The sequence below is a fragment of the Macaca fascicularis genome, chromosome 19 (assembly GCF_037993035.2).
Source record: "Macaca fascicularis isolate 582-1 chromosome 19, T2T-MFA8v1.1".
NCBI classification, from domain to species: Eukaryota; Metazoa; Chordata; class Mammalia; order Primates; family Cercopithecidae; genus Macaca; species Macaca fascicularis.
In genome coordinates, this window is record NC_088393.1 from 12,422,650 (window position 1) to 12,448,307 (window position 25,658).

Consider the following 25,658-nt stretch of genomic DNA (forward strand, 5'->3'; position numbering starts at 1 on the left):
CCATCCAATCAGAGGCACTGGGGCGTGGCCCTGCCCACTGTTCAACCAGACACGGAGAGGGTCGCATTCCTGCCCTCACGTTTGTGGCTGAGCGGGCCGCTGTTGGGATCCGGTGTTTCCAGCCCCGAGAGGGACCTGGTGCCTCTACCCAGGATTTTGTCGCTCTGTCACCTGCGCTATGCCCTGCTGTAGTCACAGGAGGTGTAGAGAGGACCCCGGGACATCTGAAAGCCAGGAAATGGTGCGTGTCTGGGGCTGGGTGTCGTGAGACGGGGGAGGGGCTGCCTAGACCGACCGGAACCGACTGTGGCGAGACCCCGGCCTTCCTGCGGGCGACTTCGGGATCTGGGACCAAGTCCTCCTGGAGCCGCTCGGCCCTCGGTCCCCTCGGCTGCTGGGTGTGGCTGGGCCGACAGCCGGGACACCAGGCGTCCTGTCCCGTCCCTGCGCGGCGACTGCGGCTCCAGAGCCCTCTCTGGGCAGCTCCGCGCCCGCAGCCACGCGTCTACCCAGATTGTGCGGAAGCCGCGGGAGGGTCATGGGGGGGATCCCGACTCGGGTGTGGGGTTCGTGCGTAGGAGGAGCAGCGGTCTGTGGGGCCCCCAGTGTCCACTTTTTCTCTTGTTAAAAATTAAACTGAGGAAGGTTAACAAAGAGTTCATTTGAGCAAACAGCGATTCACGAATGAGACACACCCAGTCCTGGCTTGTGGTTTGTCAAAGGAAAAAAGCCAAACTATGTAAAATAAAGAAGTTTGTTCGGAGCCGAATAGGGGAGACCTTGGCCGAGGGAAAAACATCCCCAAGAAGCCTGGAGTGAGTGGTCCCGAGGCGGCTCAAAACAGTTTGGTTTTATTCATTTTAGAGAGACAGGAATTGCGGGGAAAATAATGAATTAGTTACTGGAAGGTTTAAGTTCCTTCGGCAGAAAGGGCGGGACCTGGCCGGGCGCGGTGGCTCACGCCTGTAATCCCAGCATTTTGGGGGGCCGAGGCAGGCGGATCACCTGAGGTCAGGAGTTCAAGACCAGCCTGGTCAACATGGTGAAACCCCGTCTCTACTAAAAATATTAAAAAGAAACTAGCCGGGCGTGGTGGTGGACGCCTGTAATCCCAGCTACTCGGGAGGCTGAGGCAGGAGAATTGCTTGAACCCAGGAGACGGAAGTTGCAGTGAGCCCACACAGTGCCACTGCACTCCAGCCTTGGCGACAGAATGCGACTCTTGTCTAAAAAAAACAAAAACAGAAAACAGAAAGGGTGAGCCCTGTGGAAGGGGGATTAGAAGGCACAAGTGGTTGAGGGATTCTGTAGGTGGCAGCTGGTTAAGAGTGTGAAGCTTTGTCTAAAGTTTGGAGGAGGTAGGAAGGAATGCTGAAGGAAGGGGGTCTGTTATCTGCCACTTGATTCCATTCCAGCTAAAAAACAGACCTGTTTCTCTAGATTTTATGAATTCTAAGGCATGACTTACCCTTGCCTTGCGAGGCCTTAGGTCTTGTTTGTAATTTGGTATCTTATTGCCACAGGAGTCTTTTTTTTCCAGGCTGATGATGTCTGTTTTTACATGAATGTGCCTCAGTTGCTGCATCTAAACTCCTAAAGGGAGAGGGTGTTGCTGTGTTGGCCAGGAAGCCCATCCTGTCATACAGAGGAACTCAATTTTCAGGGTTTTTTAGGGGTCCCCTTGGCCAAGAGCCAGTCACTTCCCTTACCTGGGAAGGTACTTTGTTTTTGTTTTTGTTTGAAACAGAGTCTCCTTCTGTCACTCAGGCTGGAGTGCAATGGCTGGATCTCAGCTCACTGCAACCTCCACCTTCCGAATTCAAGCGATTCTCCAGCCTCAGCCTTCCAAGTAGCTGGGATTACAGGCACGCACCTGAAGGGGGCCTGCCTCTCCACACCTGTGGGTATTTCTCATCAGGTGGAGACGACAGACTGAGAAAAGAAATAAAACACAGAGACAAAGTATAGAGAAAGAACAGTGGGCTCAGGAGACTGGTGCTCAACATGCGAGGACCTACACTGGTGCTGGTCTCTGAGTTCCCTCCGTATTTATTGATCATTATTTTTACTATCTTGGCGAGGGGAGTGTGGCAGGGCCACAGGGTGATGGTGGGGAGAAGGTCAGCAGGGAAACGTGAGCAAAGGAACCTGTATCATGAATAAGTTCAAGGAAAGGTACTGTGCCTGGATGTGCACGTAGGCCAGATTTCTGTTTCACTTTACACAAACATCTCAGTGTAGCAAAGAGTAACAGAGCAGTGTTGCTGCCAGCCTATCTCGCCTCCCACAGGGCGGGTTTTCTCATATCTCAGAATAGAATGAATGGTCGGCTTTACACTGAGACATTCCATTCCCAGGAACCAGCAGGAGACAGAAGCCTTCCTCTTATCTCAGCTTCAAAGAGGCCTGCATCTTTCACTACTCCTTCTCAGCACAGACCCTTCACAGGTGTCGGGCTGGGGGATATAAGGTCTTTCCCATGAGGCCATATCTCAGGCTGTCTCAGTGGGGGAAACCTTGGACAATATGCAGGCTTGTTTGGGTAGAGGTCCCTGCGGCTTTCCGCAGTGCATTCTGTCCCTGGTTAACAGAGAATTGAGAATGGCGATGACTTTTACTAGGCATACTGCCTGCAACCATATTGTTAACAAGGCACATCCTGCACAGCCCTAAATCCATTAAACCTTGATTCAATACAGCACAGGTTGCTGTGAGCACAGGGTTGGGGCTAAAGTTACAGATTAACAGCGTCTCAAAGAAGAACAATTTTTCTTAGTACATACCAAAATGGAGTTTCTTATGTCTTCTTTTTCTACATAGACACAGTAACAATCTGATCTCTCTTTCTTTTCCTCACACGCACCACCACACCCGCCTAATTTTTGTGCTTTTAGTAGAGATGGGGTTTCACCATGTTGGCCAGGCTGTTCTCGAACTCCTGACCTCAAGTGACCCACCCGCCTCGGCCTCCTAAAGTGCTGAGATTATAGGTGTGAGCCACCTCACCAGACCAGAAAGTATGTTTTTATTTTTAATTTACAGGTTGAAGGCTAGGCTTTTATTAGGTGCATGAGGAGACAAACCAGATAAATGTTTGATTGGTGGCAGAGATGCAGGTGCCTTATTTGGACTTCTCACTCCAAAATAATTGAAAGCTTCAGATTTCAGTTTGAAGAGTTTATTCAAGCGGAAAGATAGCAATGGCCCATTCAGGAAAAAAATAGACTCCAGAGAAGTGGACTCAGTATTCTAAAATTGGAAGTTAAGTTCTTGCTTATATCACCAGGAAAAGAGGTCCTGATCAGACCCCAAGAGAGTTCTTGGATCTCACACAGGAAGGAATTCAAGATGAGTCACAAAGTGCAGTGAGAAGAGAGTTTGTTGAAAGCTTACTCTGGGCCAGCATGATGGCTTAGATCTGTTTTCCAAGCACATTGGGAGGCCGAGGCGGGAGGATCACTTCTGGTCAGCAGTTCGAGACCATGTTGCCTGGGCAACATAGGGAAACCCCATCTTTTCCAAAAACAACAAAAATTAGCTGGGTGTGGTGGCCTGCAACTGTAGTCCCATACACTCAGGAGGCAAGAGTTCAAGACCCAGCTGGCCAACACAGCAAGACCCTGTCTCTATTTAAAAAAAAAAAAAATGAAAGGAAAGGAAAGGAAGAAAGGGAGGGAGGGAGGAAGGAAGAAAGAAAAAGAGAAGAAAAGGAAGGAAAAGAAAGAGTGATTCTCTGTTGCAGCATACAGCATCCTTATAAAGCAAGTGGAGGAATGTACTAAGTTTTTCTTATGTGGGAGTCTTGTCTATGTGAAGACTAAACTAACCTGTGCCTACCTGCATGTGGGCTGACAGCATCACAAAATTTTTACTCTGTTGATTTAAAGAAAACTACCCTTTACATTTTAGCGCCCAAGTGCATTAAAACATAACTGTAATTATCTTGAAAGCACATATTGTTACGGGTATTGGGACATGGGGACGTTCTGTTGTTGTGGGAGTGTAAGGATACTTGCAGGCATCTTCAGGCTGTTTTCTTCATGGGAAACATTTGATGATCATGGGTTGTGACTGGCAAGGAGTGTTTCTTGTTAGTCTCAAGATGGAGCTGAACTTAAATTGGTGTTACTCTGGCTCCCCTAGGCACCTGCTTCCCTAACACTTATATAGGGAAATTGCAAATAAATATAATAGGATTGCATTTTCCATACAAGGCTGATGTATGAGGTACAATAATTTTATTTTATTTTTTTCTTTGAGCTAATGTCTTGTTCTGTGGCCCAGGCTGGAGCAGTGGTGCGATCATGGCTTACTGCAGCCTTGACCTCCCTGGTTCAAGCACCTCAGCTTCCCAAGTAGCTGAGACTACAGTTGCCCGCCAGCACACCTGGCTAATTTTTTTTTTTTTTTTATGGAGATGGTGTCTTGATATGTTGCCTAGGCTGGTCTCTAGCTCCTGGACTCAAACAGTCCTGCTTCCTTGGCCTCCAAAAGTGCTGGGATTACAGATATCAGCCACTGCATCCGGCTAACAACTTAATTCCTTAGGGTTTGCTTTTTTCCCCCAGAGCTTGTTTTCTTTCTAGCTGGTTTTTATTTCCTTTTCAATTTAAAAGAGTGAATTTAACATTCCAGCTGAAGACAATGTGACAGGCATGAAGTCTTTATGTGAGGAAGTAAAGAGGGAAGTTAGTCTACTACAGAGATCAGTAGTGAAGAGGGGCCTGGCGGGATGGCTCACACCCGGAACCCCAGCACTTTGGGCGGCCGAGGCAGGTGGATGGCTTGATTTCAGGAGTTCAAGATCAGCCTGGGCAGCATAGTAAGACCCTATCTCAATTGTTTTAAAAAAAAAAAAAAAGTGAAGAGGGAAAGGGTCTTTCCTGTTTCCTTTCAGTCATTTACAACATTTTACAAAACAGTATAGGCAAGAAAGAAGGTGAATCTGTAATCAGGGAAAGGAGAGTTCCAGCTGTCTGTGTGAAAGCTGTGCATCATGTGACTGAACCCCATGATCACATTGCTTCAAGATAGAGATCCACCAGCTTAAATATTTGAATTACTTTGTTGTTTTTGTTTGTTTGTTTGTTTTGAGATAGGGTCTCACTCTGTGGCCCAGGTTGGAGTGCAGTGGCACGATCTCAGTTCACTGCAGCCTTTGCCTCCTGGATTCAAGTAATTCTGCTTCAGCCTCCCAAGTAGCTGGGATTACATGCCTGTGCCACCACACTCAGCTAATTTTTGTATTTTTTAGTAAACACGGGGTTTTACCATGTTGGCCAGGCTGGTCTCGAACTCTTGTCCTCAAGTGGTCCGCCCACCTTGGCCTACTAAAGTGGTGGGATTACAGGTAGAAGCCAGCTTGCCTGGCCTGACTTAGGTAGAAAAATTCTAGTTATGTAATCAGAGGTTAATTGGTAGATTCTGCCTGATTAAACATAAATTTCATTTCCCTATAAATTAGTAATTTTGAAGGGTTGTATTTAAATTTAATTTCAGGATCTTTAAGTAGGACCTTCAGATACTGCATACAGTTCGGTCTCATTGTTTTTTATTTAAATTTTTTCACAATCTCCGGGGAAACTGGTTTCCCCTGGCATTTTCCAAATATATGGGATGCAGGGCCTCAAATCTCAAATCAGGAGTTGGAGATCAGCCTGATGAACATGGAGAAACCCTTTCTCTACTAAAAATGCAAAATTAGTCAGGCCTGATGGTGCATGCCTGTAATCCCAGCTAGTCAGGAGGCTGAGGCAGGAGAATCACTTGAACCCGGGAGGCCAAGGTTGCAGTGAGCTATGATCGTGCCATTGCATTCCAGCCTGGGCAACAAGAGTTAAACTCCATCTCAAAAATAAAAAAAATAAAATAAAATAAAAGATTATTCCAGCCTCAGCAACATGACAAACTTTGCCTATACAAAAAATTACCTCATCATTGTGATGTGTCCCTATAGTCCCAGCTACTCAGGAGGCTGAGGTAGAAGGATGTGTTGAGTCTGAGAGTTCCAGGTTGCAGTGAGCTATGATTGCACCACTACACTCCAGCCTGGGAAGCAGAATGAGACTCTGTTTCAAAAGAAAAGGGCTGGGTGCGGTGACTCACATTTCTAATCCCAGCATTCTGTGAGGCCGAGGTGGGTGGATCACAAGGTCAGGAGATCGAGACCATCCTGGCTAACATGGTGAAACCCTGTCTCTACTAAAAATATGAAAAATTAGGCGGGCGTGGTGGCAGGCGCATGTAGTCCCAGCTAATCGGGAGGCTGAGACAGGAGAATGGCGTGAACCTGGGAGGCAGAGCTTGCAGTCAGCCGAGATCACGCCACTGCACTCCAACCTGGGTGACAGAGCGAGACTCCATCTCAAAAAAAAAAAAAAAAGAAAGAAAGAAAGAAAAAAAAAATTAGTTTCAATAGGGTATGCTGTATTTTAAAAATTACATTCAGCAGATTGTTGCTGATAATTAAAATTCACTGAGATTTATTTCTGTATAGTGTGCATTCTAGAAACTTACTAAAATATTACATATGCACAAAATGCATGAAAGAATTGCACAATGAATTTAAATAATGATGGAGCCAGTATTGGGAATGATAAGATAACTGCCTTACTTTTCCTTATACTTTCACAACCTGGGTACGCATCCTCATCAGTATATTTTATTTTTGCATGTTTTTTATGCAAATGATAGCCAATATGTGATATTTTATATCAGATTTTGTTTTAACTCAGTTATGAACCTTATATGAAATGATAGTTAATTCACTTTCTTACTTAATGGATTTTATTATTTAGGACAGTGGTTGTTTCCCCCAAAACATTGAGCAGATAAATCCACAGAGTTACCACATTTTTCTTCCAGGCTCATAGCTCCCCCCTCCTTTTTTTTTTTTTTTTTGAGACAGAATCTCGCTTTGTTGCCCAGGCTGGAGTGCAGTGGCTTGATCTTGGCTCACTGCAACCTCTGCCTCCTGGGTTCTAGCAATTCTTCTGCCTCAGCCTCCTGAGTAGCTGGGAATACAGGTGCACACCACCATACTCGACTAATTTTTGTATTTTTCGTAGAGAGAGGGTTTCACCATGTTGGCCAGGCTGGTCTTGACCTCCTGGCCTCAGGTGATCCACCCGCCTCAGCCTCCCAAAGTGCTGGGATTACAAGCGGGAGCCACCTGTTTTCTTTCATCACTGAGTAACATTCCATTGTACAGATGTTACCATAGTTTGTTTCTTTATTCACCTATTGAAAGGCTGATCTTGAGCCTGGTGTGATGCCTCATCCCTGAGTTCCCAGCACGTGGGAGACTGAGGTGAGAAGATTGCTTGAGGCCAGGTAGAGACCAGCCTGGTAGATACAGTGTGAGACCTTGTCTTTTTTTTTTTTTTTTTTTTTTTTAAAGAATGGCGGGAACCCGGGAGGCGGAGCTTGCAGTGAGCCGACATCGCGCCACTGCACTCCAGCCTGGGCAACAGCGTGAGACTCCGTCTCAAAAAAAAAAAAAAAAAAAAAAAAAAAAAGAATCACCTTGTTTGGTTCTAGTTTTTGGCAGTCATGAGTAAGGCTGCTAAAAGCATTTGTGGGAGGACTTTTGTGTGGACATCAGTTTTCAGTTCATTTAGGTCAATATGTAGGAGTGAGACTACTGAATCAGTAAGACCACGCTTATTTTCTTCAGAGCTCCGCAGACTGTCTTCCAAATCGGCTGTAGGATTTTCCATTCACCATCCATAGTGAAGGAGAGTTCACTGTCATTGGCATTAGGAAATGTCAGTGTTTTGGATTTTAGCTACTCCACCAGGTATTTGTTGGTGCTTCGTTGTTTTGTTCCTTTCTTTTTTTTTTTTATTCCTTTGGAGACGGAGTTTCATTCACGTTGCCCAGACCGGAGTACAATGGCGCCATCTCAGCTCACTGCAGCCTTTGCCTCCCGGGTTTAAGTGATTCTCCTGACTCAGACTCCTGAGTAGCTGGGATTACAGGTGTACGCCGCCACACATGGCCGCTGTTTGTATTATTAGTAGAGACGGTTTCACCATGTTGGCCAGGCTGGTCTCAAACTTTTGACCTCAGGTGATCCAGCCACCTCAGCTCCCCAAAGGGCTGGATTACAGGCCTGAGCCATTGCGCCTGGCCTGTTTTCATTTGCTCTTTAATAACGTGTAATGTAGAGCATCCTGTCATGTGTTTGTTTGCCATAATTACATTCTTTAGGGGGAGATATATTTGGAAAGATTGGGGTTTTTTTTTGTTTTTTTTTTTTTTTGAGACTGAGTCTGGCTCTGTCACCCAGTCTGGAGAACAGTGGCGCGATCTCAGCTCACTGCAACCTCTGTCTCCCAGGTCCCAGCGATTCTCCTGCCTTAGCCTCCTGAGTAGCTGGGATTACAGGCTCATACCACCAGGCCCAGCTAATTTTTTTTTTTTTTTTTTTTTTTTTTTTGAAACAGTCTGGCTCTCTCACCCAGCCTACAGGGCAGTGGTGTGATCTCAGCTCACTGCAAGCTCTGCCTCCCGAGTTCACGCCAGTCTCCTGCTTCAACCTCCTGAGTAGCTGGGACTACAGGTGCCCGCCACTATACCCGGCTAATTTTTTTTTGTACTTTTAGTAGAGACGGGGTTTCATTGTGTTAGCCAGGACGGTCTCGATCTCCTGACCTTGTGATCCACCCATCTCGGCCTCCCTAAGTGCTGGGATTATAGGCCACTGCACCCTGCCCCTAGCTAATTTTTGTATTTTTACTAGAGAAAGGGTTTCACCATGTTAGTCAGGTTGGTCTCAAACTCCTGACCTCGGTGATCTATCCATCTCTGCCTCCTAAAGTGCTGCGATTACAGGTGTGAGCCACCGCCCGTGACCTTTTGCTTATTTTTTGATTGGTTGGTTTTTTTCTTATTGAATTTTAGGAGTCCTTCATACCTTTTGGATACCAGTTCTTGATCAGATAGGTGTTCTGCAAATATTTTGTCCCAGTCGGCTGCCTGTCTTTTTATTCTGTTAACAGAGTCTTTTCCAAAACGTTTTTGTTTTGAATGAAGTCCAATTTATCGATTCTCTCATTCACATATCATGCTTTTTGTGTTGTGTGTGAAACCTTATTGGCAAATCCAAGGTTGTCTTGGTTTTCACAAGCGTTATGTTCTAGAAGTTGTGAGGTTTGCATTTTCCATTTAAGTAAACGATTCAATAGGAAGTAGTTTTGTAAAAGGTGCAGTTCTGTGTCTAATTCATTTCTTTGCATTTGCTAATTCAGGTGTTTCAATACCATTTGTCTTGTGCCACCATGCCTAGTGTTTTACTTTGTTATGGAGACGGGGGTCTCCTTATGTTGCCCAGGCTGGTCTTGAACTGCAGGGCTCAATTGATCTGTCTGCCTTGGCCTCCGGGTTTGCATTTTTAATACATGTCTTTATGGTAGATTTTTCTATGTTTCTAGTGCCTCTCTTATCGTCTTATGGAATCTTCTCTTGTATATTTATTGAGCATTTTTGGGGTTTTTTTGTGTTTTTTTGAGACGGAGTCTCGCTCTGTCGCCCAGGCTGGAGTGCGGTGGCCAGATCTCAGCTCACTGCAAGCTCCGCCTCCCGGGTTCACGCCATTCTCCTGCCTCAGCCTCCCGAGTAGCTGGGACTACAGGCGCCCGCCACCTCGCCCGGCTAGTTTTTTGTACTTTTTAGTAGAGACGGGGTTTCACCGTATTAACCAGGATGGTCTCGATCTCCTGACCTCGTGATCCGCCCGTCTCGGCCTCCCAAAGTGCTGGGATTACAGGCTTGAGCCACCGTGCCCGGCCTTATTGAGCATTTTTAATCATGAGGAGATATTAACCTATTTATGCTGGAGGTTGCACCTTTTTGAATTGCAGACGTGTGAAAAATCAGACTTTGGCCATGACCTTGAGCAGTAGGAAATAAATAACTACCACATCCTTAGCGTTCCAAAAATGGAACACTAGGCATAAATTGGTTAAGGCTTGTCAGATGCCTTTTCTGCCTCTATTAGGACATTCTTATGGTGTTTTGTTTGTTGGTTTTAAGAAAGAGTCTCACTGTGTCGCCCCGGCTGGAGTGCAGTGGTGTGATCTCAGCTCACTGCAACCTCCGCCTCCTAGGTTCAAATGATTCTCCCACATCGGCCTCTCAAGGAACTGGGACTATAGACACATGCCGCCACCCCTGGCTAATTTTTGTATTTTTTAGAGATGGGGTTCCACCACGTTGGTCAGGCTAGTCTCAAACTGCTGGCCTCAAGTGATCCACCCACCTCAATCTTCCAAAGTGCTGGGATTACAGGCATGAGCCACCATGCCTGGCTGCTACCATGATTTATTATCATTACTTATCTTTTTTTTTTTTTTTTTTTTTTTTTTTTGAGACGGAGTCTCGCTATGTCGCCCAGGGTGGAGTGCAGTGGCCGGATCTCAGCTCACTGCAAGCTCCGCCTCCCGGGTTTTTACGCCATTCTCCTGCCTCAGCCTCCCGAGTAGCCGGGACTACAGGCGCCCACCACCTCGCCCGGCTAGTTTTTTTTTTTGTATTTTTTAGTAGAGACGGGGTTTCACCATGTTAGCCAGGATGGTCTCGAACTCCTGACCTCGTGATCCGCCCGTCTCGGCCTCCCAAAGTGCTGGGATTACAGGCTTGAGCCACCGCGCCCGGCCTATCATTACTTATCTTAAAAGAATGTAAAACTTATCAGCTGAAGAAATTTTACATGTACAGTTGCGATGGTTTGACAAATCTACTTAAGTTCTCTAAGATGAATTCTATTGTATTTTGCTTTTTTCAATTATCCGGAGGTTTCATGCATGTTGTAGTATGGGCCAAGATTTCATTTTCTTTTATTTTTTGTTTTTGAGTCGGAGTTTCACTCTTGTTGCCCAGGCTGGAGTGCAGTGGCGCAATGTTGGCTCACCTGCCTCCTGGGTTCAAGCAATTCTCCTGCCTCAGCCTCCCGAGTAGCTGGGATTACAGGCACATGCCAACACGCCTGGGTAATTTTGTATTTTTCGTAGAGATGGGGTTTCTCCATGCTGGTCAGGCAGATCGTAACCTCAGACCTTCAGGTGATCCGCCCGCCTCGGCCTTCCAAAGTGCTGGGATTACAGGCATGAGCCACCAAGCCCGGCTGAGATGTCATTTTCTAATAGTAAATAATATCGCATTTTATGTATATGCTTACCACATTTTGTTTTTCCATTCAGCCGTCAATGGATAGGTTATTGGCTGCATTGCTCATTACTGCCACCTCAGGAAGGTTGTATAGTGGTTAAATCTGTGCTTATTACACCTGAGTATCTCTTAGGAGTTTCTTGTTTGCCCTCTTGTGTACATACAGTGCCAGGTTTTTTTTAGGAATGTCCCCTTTGCTCTGTCAGCATCTAGCTACATTCTGACAGGATAACTGCAAAGTGAATGATTCCTGGACATCATAATGGAAGTTTCTTTCTATCCAGGTGATTCCCCTACTCTCGATTATATCTAGCATACCTGTTTTGGGTAGTCCCTGGGGGTGTGGGATTTCCCAGGGGCTCCCCCTCATGCTCTTTGTTAGCTATCTGCTTCATCTGACAATATCAACAAAGATTATACTTTGGGAACAGGCATTTTCAAGGATGCACAGCCTCAGGTCTGCTAATGTTAACTTTGTTCTGCATATGAATTCATAGGTGTCTATTATGACAGGTGCTGCAGACCCACAGTCCAAAGAGACATTAGGGACAGCCCAGGCAGTTCACTTTTCTCCCTGGGTTCAGTGAATACACACATTTTCCTATCCTGCTGTGACTTTGACTTTACCCCTTGTTCAGTTCTAGCATCACAGTTGCTTTATGAACTAGCCAGGTGTTGTGGCACATGCCTGTGGTCTCAACTACTCAGGAGGCTGAGGCCTGACAATCACATGAACCCAGGAGTAAGACGTTGTAGTGAGCCAAGATGGTGCCACTACACTCCAGTCTGGGTAACAGTGCAAGATACTGTCTTTAAAAAAACCAAAAACAAACAACTGCTGGCAGGGCATGGTAGTTCATGCCTGTAATCCCAGCACTTTGGGAGGCTGAGGCAGGCAGATCACCTGTGGTCGGCAGCCTGACCAACATGGAGAAAATCTGTCTCTAGTAAAAATACAAACTTAGCTGGGTATGGTGGCACATGCCTGTAATCTTAGCTACTCAGGAGGCTGAGGAAGTAGAAGTGCTAGACCCCAGCGGTGCAGCCTGGGCGACAAGAGTGAAAATCTGTCTCAAAGAAAAAAAAAAAGTCAGGTACGTGGCTCACGCCTGTAATCCCAGCACTTTGGGAGGTCAAGGTGGGCAGATCACGAGGTTAGGAGATCGAGACCATCCTGGCTAACACAGTGAAACCCCGCCTCTACTAAAAATACAAAAAAGTTAGCCAGGCGTGGTGGCAGTCACCTGTAGTCCCAGCTACTTGGGAGGCTGAGGCAGGAGAATGACTTGAACTGGGGAGGCAGAGCTTGCAGTGAGCCAAGATCGGGCCACTGCACACCAGCCTGGGTGACAGAGCGAGACTCCGTCTCAAAAACAAACAAACAAAAAAAAATTGCATTATGGAAGAAAGTTTCTCCCTGTATATACAGGGAGATGATGAGCAAAGCGGGGAATAAGTGTTTGGAGTCCACGGCATCCTGAGAACATCTTGGGAATAGAGTCTAGGCCCCCAGTGCTGTCACTCTCACCCATCCTCCTCTACACATGTGAGATGTTTCAGGACCCGGTGGCCTTTGAGGATGTGGCTGTGAACTTCACCCAGGAGGAGTGGGCTTTGCTGGATATTTTTCAGAAGAATCTCTACAGGGAAGTGATGCTGGAAACTTTCAGGAACCTGACCTCTATAGGTAAGAATGACAATATTCCTTCCCTCAGTCAATTAGTGAACCAGTGTTTCTAGCTCATCAATGCTGTTGAGTGATTTAGAACATAGACAGGAAATACTTTGATGAATAAATGAGGTGTGGCTGCAGTAAATCATGGGCATAGAATCTAATAATTTTTTCACAATTTTATAATGCCTTGGGACTATTTTTGTGTGTCTGTATTTTAGGAAAAAGTTGGAAAGACCAGAACATTGAATATGAGTACCAAAACCCCAGGAGAAACTTCAGGTAATTTGTACTTACAAGACAAAACAGTGTCTCTCTAGACAATCTTAGAATATGACAATATATTAAAAATAAGTAAAACAAAGAACTAAGTCCAGGATCAAGTTCATTTATTTTTAGAATATTTGACAAAAAAAAAATGTAAATGTGACATAGGCTGTGGGCTCACTCCTGTAATCCCAATCCTTTGAGAGGTAGAGATAGGAGGATAGCTTGAGGCCAGCAGTTCAAAAACAGCCTGGGCAACATAACGAGACCATATATCAACAACAGCAAAAAATTAGCCGGGCATTGTGGTATGCATCTGTGTCCCAGCTACTCAGGAGACTGAGGCAGGAGGATCACCTGAGCCAGTAAAGCCTGCCGTAAGCTATGATGGTTTCACTGCACTCCAGCGTGGATAACAGGACTAGATCCTGAAACAAAAGAAAAATGACACAGAGTATTTAGTATTTGTAAAATAGTTTACTTGGGAAGAGTATTAAGAAGCCCCATATAAACATTTTTAAAAATAATAGTTATGGCTGGGACACCTTGTAGGACACATTGTCCAGTCACCTTCAAACAATTCAACCAGGGCCAAAAGCCTACACTTTGATGGACAGTGTTAAAAATGCAAGTGCAATACTTGATGATGAATATAAAATTACTTATAAACAAACCCTTCATAATGTGCTTCTCATGTTTTACAGGAGTCTCATAGAAGAGAAAGTCAATGAAATTAAAGAAGATAGTCATTGTGGAGAAACTGTTATCCAGGTTCCAGATGACAGGCTGAACTTCCAGGAGAAGCAAACTTCTCCTGAAGTAAAATCATGTGACAGCTTTGTGTGTGGAGAAGTTGGCATAGGTAACTCATCTTTTAATATGAACATCAGAGGTGACATTGGACATAAGGCATATGAGTATCAGGAATATGGACCGAAGCCATGTAAGTGTCAACAACTTAAAAAAGCCTTCAGATATCACCCCTCCTTTAGAGCACAAGAAAGGGATCACACTGGAGAGAAACCCTATGCTTGTAAAGAATGTGGAAAAACCTTTATTTCCCATTCAAGCATTCAAAGACACATGATAATGCACAGTGGAGATGGACCTTATAAATGTAAATTTTGTGGGAAAGCCTTCCATTGTCTCAGTTTATATCTTATCCATGAAAGAACTCACACTGGAGAGAAACCATATGAATGTAAACAATGTGGTAAATCCTTCAGTTATTCTGCTGCCCTTCAAATACATAAAAGAACTCACACTGGAGAAAAGCCTTATGAATGTCAGGAATGTGGGAAAGCATTTCATAGTCCCAGATGCTGTCGTAGACATGAAATGATTCACATGGGAGAGAAGTCTTATCAATGTAAGGAATGTGGGAAAGCATTCACGTGTCCCCATTATGTTCGTAGACATGAAAGGACCCACTCTGGGAAAAAACCCTATGAATGTAAGCAGTGTGGGAAAGCATTATCCTCTCTTACAAGTTTTCAAACACACATAAGAATACACTCTGGAGAAAGACCTTATGAATGTAAGATATGTGGGAAAGGCTTTTGTTCTGCAAATTCATTTCAAAGACATGAAAAAACTCACAGTGGAGAGAAACCCTATAAATGCAGGCAATGCGGTAAAGCCTTCATTCATTCCAGTTCCCTTCGATATCATGAAAGGACTCACACTGGAGAGAAACCCTATGAATGTAAGCAATGTGGGAAATCCTTCAGATCTGCTTCACACCTTCGATTGCATGGTAGGACTCACACTGGAGAGAAACCCTATGAATGTAAGGAATGTGGGAAAGCCTTCAGATCTATGAAGAACCTTCAAAGTCATGAAAGGACACAAACACACATAAGAATACACTCTGGAGAAAGACCTTATAAATGTAAGATATGTGGGAAAGGCTTTTATTGTCCCAAATCATTTCAAAGACATGAAAAAACTCACACTGGAGAGAAACTCTATGAATGCAAGCAATGTGGTGAAGCCTTCAGTAGTTCTAGTTCCTTTCGATATCATGAAAGGACTCACACTGGAGAGAAACCCTACCAATGCAAGCAATGTGGGAAAGCCTTCAGAGCTGCCTCAGTCCTTCGAATGCATGGTAGGACTCATCCTGAAGATAAATCCTATGAGTGTAACCAATGAGGGAAAGCCTTCAGATCTGCCTCACACTTTTGAGTGTGTGGTAGGAGACACAATGGAGAGAAACCCTATGAATGTAAGGAATGTGGGATACCCTTCAGATCTGCCAAGAACCTTCGAATTCCTGAAAGGACACAAGCATACATAAGAATGCACACTGGATAGCTGAACAAAAGGCAGCAGAAACTTCCGCAGACTTAAACATCCCTGTCTGACAGCTTTGAAGAGAGTAGTGGTCCTCCCAGCAGATTTTGAGATCTGAGAACAGACAGTCTGCTTCCTCCAGTGGGTCCCAGAGCCCTGAGTAGCCTAACTGGGAAGCACCTCCCAGTAGGGGCCGACTGACACCTCATACGGCTGGGTGCCCCTTTGTGACAAAGCTTCCAGAGGAAGGATCAGGGAGCAACATTCACTGTTCTGCAATATTTGCTGTTCTGCAACCTCTGCTGGTGATACCCAGGCAAACAGGGTCTGGAGTGGACCTCCAGCAAACTCCAACAGACCTCAGCTGAGGGTCCTGACTGTTAAAAGGGAAACTAACAGAAAGGACATCCACACCAAAACCCATCTGTACATCACCATTGTCAAAGACCAAAGGTAGATAAAACCACAAAGATGGGGAGAAACCAGAGTAGAAAAGCTGAAAATTCTAAACATCAGAGCACCTCTTCTTCTCCAAAGGAACGCAGCTCCTCACCAGCAATGGAACAAAGCTGGATGGAGAATAACTTTGACGAGTTGAGAGAAGAAGGCTTCAGACGATCGGTAATAACAAACTTCTCCAAGCTAAAGGAGGATGTTCGAACCCATTGCAAAGAAGCTAAAAATCTTGAAAAAAGATTAGACGAATGGCTAACTAGAATAAACAGCATAGAGAGGACTTTAAATGACCTGATGGAGCTGAAAACCATGGCACGAGAACTATGTGATACATGCACAAGCTTCAGTAGCCAATTCGATCAAGTGGAAGAAAGGGTATCAGTGAAGATCAAATGAATGAAATGAAGCGAGAAGAGAAGTTTAGAGAAAAAAAGTAAAAAGAACAAAGCCTCCAAGAAATATGGGACTATGTTAAAAGACCAAATCTACATCTGATTGGTGTACCTGAAAGTGATGGGGATGGAACCAAGTTGGAAAACACTCTTCAGGATATTATCCAGGAGAACTTCCCCAACCTAGCAAGGCAGGTCAACATTCAAATTCAGGAAATACAGAGAATGCCACAAAGATACTTCTCAAGAAGAGCAACTCCAAGACACGTAATTGTCAGATTCACCAAAGTTGAAATGGAGGAAAAAATGTTAAGGGCAGCCAGAGAGAAAGGTCGGGTTACCCACAAAGGGAAGCCCATCAGACTAACAGCGGATCTCTTGGCAGAAACTCTGCAAGCCAGAAGAGAGTGGGGGCCAATATTCAACATTCTTAAAGCAAAGAATTTTCAACCCAGAATTTCATATCCAGCCAAACTAAGCTTCATAAGTGAAGGAGAAATAAAATCCTTTACAGACAAGCAAATACTGAGAGATTTTGTCACCACCAGGCCTGCCTTACAAGAGGTCCTGAAGGAAGCACTAAACATGGAAAGGAACAACTGGTACCAGCCACTGCAAAAACATGCCAAATCATAAAGGCCATCAATGCTAGGAAGAAACTGCATCAACTAACAACCAAAATAACCAGCTAACATCATAATGACAGGATCAAATTCACACATAACAATATTAGCCTTCAATGTAAATGGGCTAAATGCTCCAATTAAAACACATAGACATGCAAATTAGATAAAGAATCAAGATCCATCAGTGTGCTGCATTCAGGAGACCCATCTCACGTGCAGAGATATACATAGGCTCAAAATAAAGGGATGGAGGAATATCTACCAAGCAAATGGAAAACAACAGCAACAATGCAAAAGCAGGGGTTGCGATCCTAGTCTCTGATAAAACAGACTTTAAACCAACAAGGATCAAAAGAGACAAGGTCATTACATAATGGTAAAGGGATCAGTTCAACAAGAAGAGCTAACTATCCTAAATATTTATGCACCAAATACAGGAGCACCCAGATTCATAAAGCAAGTCCTTAGAGACCTACAAAGAGACTTAGACTCCCACACAATAATAATGGGAGATTTTAACACCCCACTGTCAACATTAGACAGATCAACGAGACAGAAAGTTAACAAGGATATCCAGGAATTGAACTCAGCTCTGCACTAAGCAGACCTAATAGACATCAACAGAACTCTCCACCCCAAATCAACAGAATATACATTCTTCTCAGCACCCACATCACACTTATTCCAAAATTGACCACATAGTTGGAAGTAAAGCACTCCTCAGCAAATGCAAAAGAACAGAAATTATAACAAACTGTCTCTCAGACCACAGAGCAATCAAACTAGAACTCAGGATTAAGAAACTCACTCTAAACCACTCAACTACATGGAAACTGAACAACCTGCTCCTGAATGACTACTGGGTACATAACAAAATGAAGGCAGAAATAAAGATGTTCTTTGAAACCAATGAGAACAAAGATACAACATACCAGAATCTCTGGGACACATTTAAAGCAGTGTGTAGAGGGAAATTTATAGCACTAAATGCCCACAAGAGAAAGCAGGAAAGATCTAAAATTGACATCCTAACATCACAATTTAAAAACTGGAGAAGCAAGAGCCAACACATTCAAAAGCTAGGAGAAGGCAAGAAATAACTAAGATCAGAGCAGAACTGAAGGACATAGAGACACAAAAAACCCTTCAAAAAATCAGTGAATCCAGGAGGTGGTGTTTTGAAAAGATCAACAAAATTGATAGACTGCTAGCAAGACTAATAAATAAGAAAAGAGAGGAGAATCAAATAGACGCAATTAAAAATGATAAAAGGGATATCACCACCAATCCCCTAGAAATACAAACTACCATCAGAGAATACTATAAATACCTCTGTGCAAATAAACTAGAAAATCTAGAAGAAATGGATAAATTCCAGGACACATACACCCTCCCAAGACTAAACCAGGAGGAAGTTGAATCCCTGAATAGACTAATAACAGGGTCTGAAATTGAGGCAATAATTGATAGCCTACCAACCAAAAAAAAGTCCAGGACCAGATGGATTCACAGCTGAATTCTACCAGAGGTACAAAGAGGAGCTGGTACCATTCCTTCTGAAACTATTCCAATCAATAGAAAAAGAGGGAATCCTCCCTAACTCATTTTATGAAGCCAGCATCATCCTGATACCAAAACCTGGCAGAGACACAACAAAAAAAAGAGAATTTTAGACCAATATCCCTGATGAACATCAATGCAAAAATCCTCAATAAAATACTGGCAAACTGACTCCAGCAGCACATCAAAAAGCTTTCCACCACAGTCAAGTTGATTTCATCCCTGGGATGCAAGGCTGGTTCAACATATGCAAATCACTATACATAATCCATCATTTAAACAGAACCAAAGACAAAAACCACGTGATTATCTCAATAGACGCAGAAAAGGCCTTCAACAAAATTCAACAGCCCTTTATGCTAAAAACTCTCAACAAACTAGGTATTGATGTGATGTATCTCAAAATAATAAGATCTATTTATGACAGACCCACAGCCAATATGAAACTGAATGGGCAAAAACTGGAAGCATTCCCTTTGAAAACTGGCACAAGACAGGGATGCCCTGTCTCACCACTCCTATTCAACACAGTGTTGGAAATTCTGGCCAGGGCAATCAGGCAGGAGAAGTAAATGAAGGGTGTTCAAGTAGGAAAAGAGAAAGTCAAATTGTTCTGGTTTGTAGATGACATGATTTTATATTTAGAAAACCCCATCGTCTCAGCCCAAAATCTGCTTAAACTGATAAGCAACTTCAGCAAAGTCTCAGGATACAAAATCAATGTGCAAAAATCACAAGCATTCCTATACAGCAATAACAGACAAACAGAGAGCCAAATCATGAGTGAACTCCCATTCACAATTGCTTCAAAGAGAATAAAATACCTAGGAATCAAACTTACAAAGGATGTGAAGGAACTCTTCAAGGAGAACTACAAACCACTGCTCAATGAAATCAAAGAGGACACAAACAAATGGAAGAACATTCCATGCTCATGGATAGGAAGAATCAGTATTGTGAAAATGGCCATACTGCCCAAGGTAATTTATAGATTCAGTGCCATCCCCATCAAGCTACTGATGACTTTCTTCACAGAATTGGAAAAAACTACTTTAAAATTCATAGGGAACCAAAAAGAGCCTGCATTGCCAAGACCATAACCAAAAGAACAAAGCTGGAGGCATCAGGCTACCTGACTTCAAACTATACTGCAAGTCTACAGTAACCAAAACAGCATGGTACTGGTACCAAAACAGAGATATAGACCAATGGAACAGAACAGAGCCCTCAGAAATAATACCACACATCTACAACCATCTGATCTTTGACAAACCTGACAAAAACAAGGAATGGGGAAAGGATTCCCTATTTAATAAATGGGGCTGGGAAAACTGGCTAGCCATCTGTAGAAAGCTGAAACTGGATCCCTTCCTTACACCTTATACAAAAATTAATTCCAGATAGATTAAAGACTTAAATGTTAGACCTAAAACCCTAAAAACCCTAGAAGAAAACCTAGGCAATACCATTCAGGACATAGGCATGGGCAAGGATTTCATGACTAAAACACCAAAAGCAATGGCAACAAAAGCCAAAATTGACAAGTGGGATCTAATTAAACTAGAGAGCTTCTGCACAGCAAAAGAAACTACCATCAGAGTGAACAGGCAACCTACAGAATGGGGGAAAATTTTCACAATCTACCCATCTAACAAAGGGCTAATATCCAGAATCTACAAAGAACTTAAATCTACAAGAAAAAATCAACCCCAGCCGGGCACGGTGGCTCAAGCCTGTAATCCCAGCACTTTGGGAGGCTGAGACGGGCGGATCACAAGGTCAGGAGATCGAGACCATCCTGGCTAACACGGTGAAACCCCGTCTCTACTAAAAAATACAAAAAACTAGCCGGGCGAGGTGGTGGGCGCCTGTGGTCCCAGCTACTCCGGAGGCTGAGGCAGGAGAATGGCGTAAACCCGGGAGGCGGAGCTTGCAGTGAGCTGAGATCTGGCCACTGCACTCCAGCCTGGGCGACAGAGCCAGACTCAGTCTCAAAAAAAAAAAAAAAGAAAGAAAAAATCAACCCCATCAAAAAGTGGGCAAAAGATATGAACAGACACTTCTCAAAAGAAAACATTTATGCAGCCAACAGACACATGAAAAAATGCTCATCATCACTGGCCATCAGAGAAATGCAAATCAAAACCACAATGAGATACCGTCTCACACCAGTTAGAAAGGCGATCATTAAAAAGTCAGTAAACAAGAGGTGCTGGAGAGGATGTGGAGAAATAGGAACACTTTTACACTGTTGGTGGGACTGTAAACTAGTTCAACCATTGTGGAAGACAGTGTGGCAATTCCTCAAGGATCTAGAACTAGAAATACCATTTGACCCAGCCATCCTAGTACTGGGTATATACCCAAAGGATTATAAATCATACTGCTATAAAGACACATGCACATGTATGTTTATTGTGGCACTGTTCACAATAGCAAAGACTTGGAACCTACCCAAATGTCCATCAATGATAGACTGAATAAAGAAAATGTGGCACATATACACTATGGAATACTATGCAGCCATAAAAAAGGATGAGTTCATGTCCTTTGTAGGGACATGGATGAAGCTGGAAACCATCATTCTGAGCAAACTATCACAAGGACCAAAAACCAAACACCGCATGTTCTCACTCATAGGTGGGAATTGAACAATGAGTACACTCGGACACAGGGTGGGGAACATCACACAATGGGGCCTGTCGTGGGGTGGGGGAACGGGGAGAGATAGCATTACGAGATATACCTAATGTAAATGATGAGTTAATGGGTGCAGCACACCAACATGTCACATGTATACATATGGAACAAACCTGCAGGTTGTGCACATGTACCCTAGAACATAATGTATAAAAAAAAAAAATGCACTCTGTAGAAACACCTTATAAATGTAAGATACGCAGGAAAGGCTTTTATTCTGCCAAGTCATTTCAAATACATGAAAAATCTTACACTGGAGAGAAACGCTATGAGTGTAAGAAATGTGGTAAAGCCTTTGTTTCTTTCACTTCCTTTTGATATCATGAAAGGACTCACACTGGAGAGAACCCCTATGAGTGTAAGCAATGTGGGAAAGCCTTCAGATTTACCTCACACCTTCGAAATCATTGTAGGACTCACACTGGATAGAAACCCTACGAATATTAGCAATCTGAGAAAGGCTTCAGGTCTGTCAAAAATCTTTGAATTCATAAAAGGACACACTGGAGAGAAACCCTATGAATGTAAGGAATGTGGAAAAGTGTTCCATAATTTCTCTTCTTTGCAAATACATGAAAGGATGCACAGAGGAGAGAAGCCCTATGAATGTAAGCATTGTGGGAAAGCATTCACATCTGCCAAGATCCTTTGAATACATGCAAGAACACACACTGGAGAGAAACCCTATGAATGTAAAGAATACAGGAAAGCATTCAGCTTGCCTGTTTCCTTTCATAGACGTGAAAAGACTCACACTGGAAGGAAATCCTATGAAGGCAAGCAATGTGGCAAAGCTTTCACTTCCAGTTCTTTTCAATATCACGAACTCACTCTAGGGAGAAAACCCTATCAATGTAAGCAATGTGCGAAAGGCTTTATTTCTTCCACTTCTTTTCAATATCATGAAAGGACTCACATGGGAGAGAAACCCTATGAGTGTATGCAGTGTAGAAAAGCCTTCATTTCTTCTAGTTCCCTTCAATATCATGAAAGGACTCACACTGGAGAGAAGCCCTGTGAATGTAAGCAATGTGGAAAGCCTTCAGATCAGCCTCACACCTTTAAATGCATGGAAGGACTCACACTCAAGAGAAACCCAATGAATGTAAGCAGTGTGAGAAAGCATTCAGACCTGACAAGATTCTTTGAATACAGATAGTGAATGTAAACAATTAACTGTTTATAATAGCTGTATACTAACAAATGTTATTTTTAAATAATTAAGCTATAATAGTAAGGCTGGGCACCGCAGCTCACGCCTGTAATCCTAGCACTTTGCGAGGCCGAGGTGGGTGGATCACGAGGTCAGGAGATCGAGACCATCCTGGCTGACAGGGTGAAACCCCGTCTCTACTAAAAATACAAAAAATTAGCTGGGCGTGGTGGTGGGTGCCCAGCTACTCAGGAGGCTGAGGCAGGAGAATGGCGTGAACCCAGGAGGCAGAGCTTGCAGTGAGTCAAGATTGCGTCATTGCACTCCAGCCTGGGCGACAGAGTGAGACTCCATTTCAAAAACAAAAAAAAAGCTATAATAAAATATCCCATTGGTGTCGTGTATTAGGTCAACCTTATACTGTTAAATTGTTGTTATTTGGACATTGTGAGTCAGTATAACCATGTGGATAAAATGCCAGGTATCTTTTTCCTCAGAAATTTTACTTTTGATGCTTATGTACTTAAATTTTTATCTCAACCCTAATTTTTCTTTTCCTTTCTTTTCTTTTCTTTCTTTTTTTTCAGGAAAAAATCTCACTCTGTCACCCAGGCTAGAGTGCAGTAGCATGATCTCAGGTAGCTGCAACCTCTGCCTCCAGGGTTCAAGCAATTCTCCTGCCTCAGCCTTCTGAGTAGCTGGGACTACAGGCGTGTGCCACCACGCCAGGCTAATTTTTTGTATTTTTTAGTAGAGACAGGATTTCACCATATGGGCCAGGCTGGTCTTGAACTCCAGAACTCATGATTTACCTGCCTTGGCCTCCCAAAATGCTGGGATTACAGACATGAGCCATCGTGCCCAGCTGCAACCCTATTTTTCATTCAGTCATAATACCAATAGTTATCTCATGTACCTCTGAGTGCCGCCTTCCCCAAAACCAACAGTGCCATACCTGCTGTCAGCAAAGGTGTAATATACCATAGTGATAAAGATGACCAAAAGCCATAAATGACTGTGAGATGCATGAGAATTACAAGTCACATTAGTAAGAAGAGAAAACTTTTGGCCATGCTTATGATTTGAAATATGTTTTCCTCTATATATTTTTATGTACAAATGTGGGTTTAGGTAAGAAATAACTTTTAATTCTAAACCTTGAAGTCAGCTTGTCATTAAAATAGGTCATAACAAAAAGGTCTAGGTACTGAACTTGTAAGTAAAAATAAATATTAATTAAATATATTATTTCCTTAGAAATATAGTTTCAAAATGCCCTTGTTTTTGTCCTGATCCATCATGGTCACTGAGGAGCATCATGTCTCTCCAATAGTAAAAGACTTGGCCTTGGCTGGGCATGGTGGCTCACGCCTGTAATCCCAGCACTTTGAGAGGCTGAGGTCAGGAGTTCAAGACCATTCTGACCAATATGATCCAACCCCATCTCTACTAAAAATACAAAAATTAGCAAGGTGTGGTGACATGCTCCTGTAATCCTAGCTCTTCAGGAGGCTGACACAGGAGAACCACATGCATACAGGAGGCAGAGTTTGCAGTGAACTGAGGTCACACTGTTGCACTCCAGACTGGGCAACAAGAGCGAAACTGTGTCTCAAAAAAACAAAAAAAAAGACTTGGCCTTGTGGTGAGGTGATGTCATCTGTAGACTCCTGGACCTGTTTTTGCCTTACTTATGCTCTAAAGACTAAAATATTTCCTAAAATGTATGGGCACTGTTTATCAGAAAGTACCTTAGTTAAAACATGAATTCATTTATGCCTTATAAAGCTATATTTTTTCAAATTGCTTTACTGAGTCATAGGAGGCTAATAAATTTGTATAAATTGTCTAAATACAGCCTGTCTTTCTCTGATAATGTGCTGTCGATGCTAACTTGTCAACAGCCTGCTTATGTCAGCAGTGTAAAGTTAACAGCAACATGGAAAAGTTTCTTTTATATATTATGCAATGGCATAGACCAATTCAGTCCCTTCCTTTTAGGTGCCAATGAAGCTGCTCTTCAGAAACGCTTATTTAAAACTCCCTAAGTTCAAAATCCAGACACCACAGGATGCAGCATCAGCCACTGACCAAACCCTGTCTGTGTGTGGAGATGACATACCCAGTCCCAGATAATGTATCCACATCAGTGAAGGGTGGAATCATTGATTGTCAGATCACACAAAGTAACTCAGAGCAGGGAAGACAGGGCAGTGAAACCTGACCAGGAACGGTGGCTCACGCCTGTAATCCCAGCACTTTGCTAGTCCAAAGCGGGTGGATCATTTGAGGTCAGGAGTTCAAGACAAGTCTGGCCAACATAGTGAAACCCTGTCTCTACTAAAACTACAAAAATTAGCTGGGCATCGTGGTGTGTGCCTGTCATCCCAGCTAATAAGGATGTTGAGGCAGGAGAATGGCTTGAGCCTGGAGACAAAGATAACAGTGAACTGAGATCACGCCATTGCAGTCTCCAGCCTAGTCGATACAGCGAGACTCCATCTCAAGAGAAAAAAAAAAAAAAAGTTGGGTGCACCTGAATCCAACCCCTACCTCATCCTTCTCCCTTGAAAGCCAAATACACCCTGATACTTTTCACCAAAGAGTAGAAAGAATCCCAAATGTGACTTTCCACAGGATGCAAGCACAATGTTGGAATGGCCAATGACAGTGACAATGAAAGTGCAGGGTGAGGGTGATGAACAGGACACACTGGAGAGCCTGACGGCCTAGATATAGGGGTGTCTTGATGCTTCACAAAGAGCCCAAGGAGCACCCCAAAGAGGATACAGGAGCACAGTCCCAAAGGATCTTCATACGCCAGGAAGGCCGCTAATTTTGGAAGTCAGCGACATTGGTGCCTGTTTGAGTCCTGATCCTACACAGAGTGATCATTGAAAGCTCACACCAGGTGGGGTGACTCACACCTGTAATCCCAGCACTTTGGGAGGCCGAGGTGGGTGCATCATCTGAGGTTGGGAGTTTGAGATTAACCAGGCCAACATGGCAAAACTCCATCTCTACTAAAAATACAAAAAGTAACCAGGTATAGTGGCTCATGCCTGTAATCCCAGCCATTTGGGAGACTGAGGCACAAGAATAGCTTAAACTTGCAAGGTGGAGGTTGCAGTATGCTGAGATCATGACGTTGCACTTCAGCCTGGGTGACAGAGCAAGGCTCTGTCTCCAAAAAAGAAAAAAAGCTCACTTGGTTCTTCCCATGGTGCCCCCACTGCAGGTGTACCAGCTACGCATGTTGACCATGGGAGGAACGCTTTATACTGAGAGAACCTCAGAGCCCTGGAAAGCTAGGGATCCACAGGCAGATGCAGTAGTCAGTGATGCCCTCCACAAGTGACAGTTTTGTC

General features: G+C 43.7%; 1 protein-coding gene and 1 pseudogene across 3 annotated transcripts; both read left to right on the forward strand.

The window, feature by feature from the left end:
• Window positions 1–38: 38 nt before the first annotated feature.
• LOC102125821 (uncharacterized) lies at window positions 39–18,109 on the forward strand. 3 transcript variants are annotated; one of them, XM_045379727.3, is made up of 4 exons: window positions 39–241; window positions 12,730–12,856; window positions 13,063–13,123; window positions 13,813–18,109. In XM_045379727.3, the coding sequence occupies exons 1-4, from the start codon at window positions 179–181 to the stop codon at window positions 15,260–15,262; spliced, it is 1,701 nt and encodes a 566-aa protein (XP_045235662.3). In that variant the 5' UTR covers window positions 39–178; the 3' UTR covers window positions 15,263–18,109. The 3 variants fall into 3 exon arrangements, with proteins under 3 accessions (XP_045235662.3, XP_073882093.1, XP_073882094.1); XM_074025992.1 differs by having other exon boundaries at window positions 12,721–12,856; window positions 13,813–16,269; XM_074025993.1 differs by lacking the exons at window positions 39–241; window positions 13,063–13,123 and having other exon boundaries at window positions 12,775–12,856; window positions 13,813–16,269.
• LOC141409205 (uncharacterized) lies at window positions 17,388–24,143 on the forward strand (annotated as a pseudogene).
• Window positions 24,144–25,658: the final 1,515 nt, after the last annotated feature.